General features: G+C 55.6%; 1 protein-coding gene across 1 annotated transcript; it reads left to right on the top strand.

The window, feature by feature from the left end:
* Positions 1-94: 94 nt before the first annotated feature.
* LOC117798373 (creatine kinase M-type-like) lies at positions 95-740 on the top strand (the record flags this gene model as incomplete). Its single annotated transcript, XM_034650801.1, has 1 exon — positions 95-740. A coding segment is annotated over exon 1 (646 nt), but the record flags the coding sequence as incomplete, so codon positions are not given.
* Between the last annotated feature and the right edge of the window lie 4 nt (positions 741-744).

Genomic DNA, 744 nt, shown 5'->3' with positions numbered 1-744 from the left:
GGTCACCTGTTGTGCTGGAGTGAGACAAGGCAGCCCCTGGGAATCTACAGGCCTCGCTTCTCCCTGAGGAAGGACTTGCCCGTCAACTGCCACCATGCCTTTCGGGAACACCCACAACAAGTGTAAGATGAACTACCCAGCGGAAGAGGAGTTTCCTGATCTTTCCCTGCACAATAACCACATGGCCAAGGCTCTCACCTTGGACATCTACAAGAAACTGCGTGAAAAGGAGACCTCCAGTGGCTTCACCCTGGATGATGTCATCCAGACGGGCGTTGACAACCCAGGCCACCCCTACATCATGACCGTGGGCTGTGTGGCTGGTGACGACGAATCCTATGATTGCTTCAAGGAGATTTTTGACATTGTGATCCACGACCGTCATGGAGGCTACAAACCGACTGACAAGCACAAGACCGACCTGAACCACGAAAATCTTAAGGGTGGGGATGATCTGGACCCCAACTACGTGCTCAGTAGCCGTGTGCGGACTGGCCGTAGCATCAAGGGCTATGCCCTGCCTCCCCATTGCAGCCGTGCAGAGCGCCGAGCTGTGGAGAAGCTTTCCATCACTGCCTTGAACAGCTTGACCGGAGAGTTTAAGGGCAAGTACTACCCCCTTAAGAACATGACCGATGCAGAACAGCAGCAGCTGATCGACGACCACTTCCTCTTCGACAAGCCCGTCTCCCCACTGCTGCTTGCTTCCGGGATGGCCCGTGACTGGCCAGACGGCAGGGGCAT

The sequence above is a fragment of the Ailuropoda melanoleuca genome, unplaced genomic scaffold (genome assembly GCF_002007445.2).
Source record: "Ailuropoda melanoleuca isolate Jingjing unplaced genomic scaffold, ASM200744v2 unplaced-scaffold30873, whole genome shotgun sequence".
Lineage (NCBI taxonomy): Eukaryota > Metazoa > Chordata > Mammalia > Carnivora > Ursidae > Ailuropoda > Ailuropoda melanoleuca.
This window is presented reverse-complemented; position numbering and strand designations above follow the sequence as displayed.